The sequence below is a fragment of the Gymnoscopelus braueri genome (assembly GCF_963280865.1).
Source record: "Gymnoscopelus braueri genome assembly, chromosome: 23".
Classification (NCBI taxonomy): domain Eukaryota; kingdom Metazoa; phylum Chordata; class Actinopteri; order Myctophiformes; family Myctophidae; genus Gymnoscopelus; species Gymnoscopelus braueri.
The window spans coordinates 18,821,313-18,823,347 of NC_137625.1; the positions used below are offsets into that span (position 1 = coordinate 18,821,313).

Consider the following 2,035-nt stretch of genomic DNA (forward strand, 5'->3'; position numbering starts at 1 on the left):
CACACACACACACACACCTGAATACACCATGCATATATAATTTATATTTATTTATTTTTCATTTCTTATTTCTTGCTGCTTTGCAATTAGCTGTTGTCGTGTACCTCCACGAAAGAATTATAACCGTTGTTATAGAACTGGTGAAAAAGAGCCAATAAATAAGTCAAACATGGGGAAGAAAACTAAAAGATATTTAATACTGGTGGTGTCACGCTCCGCTCCTCAGCTCTTGAACTTTGACTGCCCTTATTGGGTTTTGGTTTTCTGTTGTTGCCTTGATTTTGTGTATCTTATTTTGTAGTATTGTTCCCAGTGTTTCCTGTCAGCCGAGTTACTGTTTACCTGCCTTCTCTAACCAGTCTTGTGATTTGTCAGTGTTCCACCTGTGTCCTCTTAGTCCCCCAGCCTATCCCAGTGTTGATTGTCTGTTGAGTTCACCTGTGTACTGTTAATCCCTGTCTATTTAAACCCTGTATGTTTGGCTGATGTGCTTCACCTGCCTGTTTGTGTTATAAATACTTAGCTTTGATCCTGCCTTCCTCAAGTTCTGCTTTTGGGCCCTACTGTGCATTTACCTGGCAGGAGGTTTTGCCCAACTGAAATTGTACCCACTTTTAACCACTTTATAAATGAAGGTTCTCAAATTCTGACTGCATTGAACCTTTGACTGGAGCTGAACATACACTGTGACTCAACACACTCAGAAGTCCTTTGATCTGAACGACAAGGTGCGATTTAAAAGACTTCAAGATGATACTACTTGTTGCTCTTCTGTCTCTGGCTGTAACAGTCCACTCTGCTCCTCGTTGTGATCTCAACCTGGCTCTGGACTGTGAGGAAATCTACAACAAGGTCTCCACACAGAGTGATGTGTACACCATCTACCCCACTGCTTCACCTGCACCTGTCAAGGTATATAAAGTGTATAAACTGTATATAAAGTGTTTTTCCTAAGGATTGTTTTATGGACTGACTACAAATGCTGTTTTTTATGTTTTTTATTTTCATATTTTTCTCATTATTCTTTCTCTTGCTGATGTTTGCTGTTTTTAACATATGTGTAAAGCACTTTGTAACTTTGTTTGGAAAAGCGCTATACTAATAAAATGCATTCATTCAAGGTCTACTGTGACATGGACACAGATGGAGGGAAGTGGACGGTCATCCAGAGAAGAGTGGACGGCACTGTGAACTTCTACAGGCCCTGGGCTCAGTACCGAGCTGGGTTTGGAGACGCATCAGGCGAGTACTGGCTGGGACTGGAGAACATGCATCTCCTTATCCAGAACAAAACGTATCAGCTGAGGGTCGACATGGAAGACTTTGAGGGAAACGCAGCGTTTGCCTCTTACTCCTCTTTCTCTGTGGGTTCTGAGGCTGATGGCTACAGGCTGCAGGTTGCTGGCTTCCAGGATGGAGGAGCAGGAGACTCACTGATCATTCACGATGGAATGAAATTCACAACCTTTGACAAAGATCAGGACACGTGCAACTGCAACTGTGCAAGTGATTTTTACGGTGCGTTTTGGTACACGTCCTGTCACCATGCTAACATCAACGGTGCTTACCTTTGGGGACAGACGGCTCATTATGCAACAGGTGCTAGCTGGTACGACTGGAAGGGTCATCAGTACTCCCTGAAAGCTGTAGCGATGAAGATCAGACGTGTTCCTTAAACATGTTTAGGTTCACATGCATATATCTTTGAAAAGCACAGCTGTGGTCTAACAGGCATGATGCAAAATGAACTATTTTTCATGGTTTGAATTTGGGTCTTTTCTCCCTTTTGTGACTCTGTTTAATCCTAATCTCATACAGTAGATATCTGTGGTGTATCACATATTACAGTGGTGACCTGTCATAGCTCTTAAATGAATAAATAATCCAAGATATTGTAAACATATTGTTTCACCGTCATGAATAAAGAGATGCATGCAAAGACAAAGATAAGGTGTATTTTGTAACGCTTTACTTAAAGGCAGTGGTGGAAAAAGTACTCAAATTCTTTACTTAAGTAAAAGTACCGATACTGCAA

The 2,035-nt window shown here is 41.5% G+C and overlaps 1 protein-coding gene across 1 annotated transcript; it reads left to right on the forward strand.

Annotated features, from left to right (window-relative positions):
• Positions 1-750: 750 nt before the first annotated feature.
• Positions 751-1,437, forward strand: LOC308079581 (microfibril-associated glycoprotein 4-like; the record flags this gene model as incomplete). The annotated part of the gene is made up of 3 exons (XM_080421129.1): positions 751-912; positions 1,122-1,294; positions 1,377-1,437. The coding sequence occupies 3 exons, from the start codon at positions 751-753 to the stop codon at positions 1,435-1,437; spliced, it is 396 nt and encodes a 131-aa protein (XP_080277255.1).
• Positions 1,438-2,035: the final 598 nt, after the last annotated feature.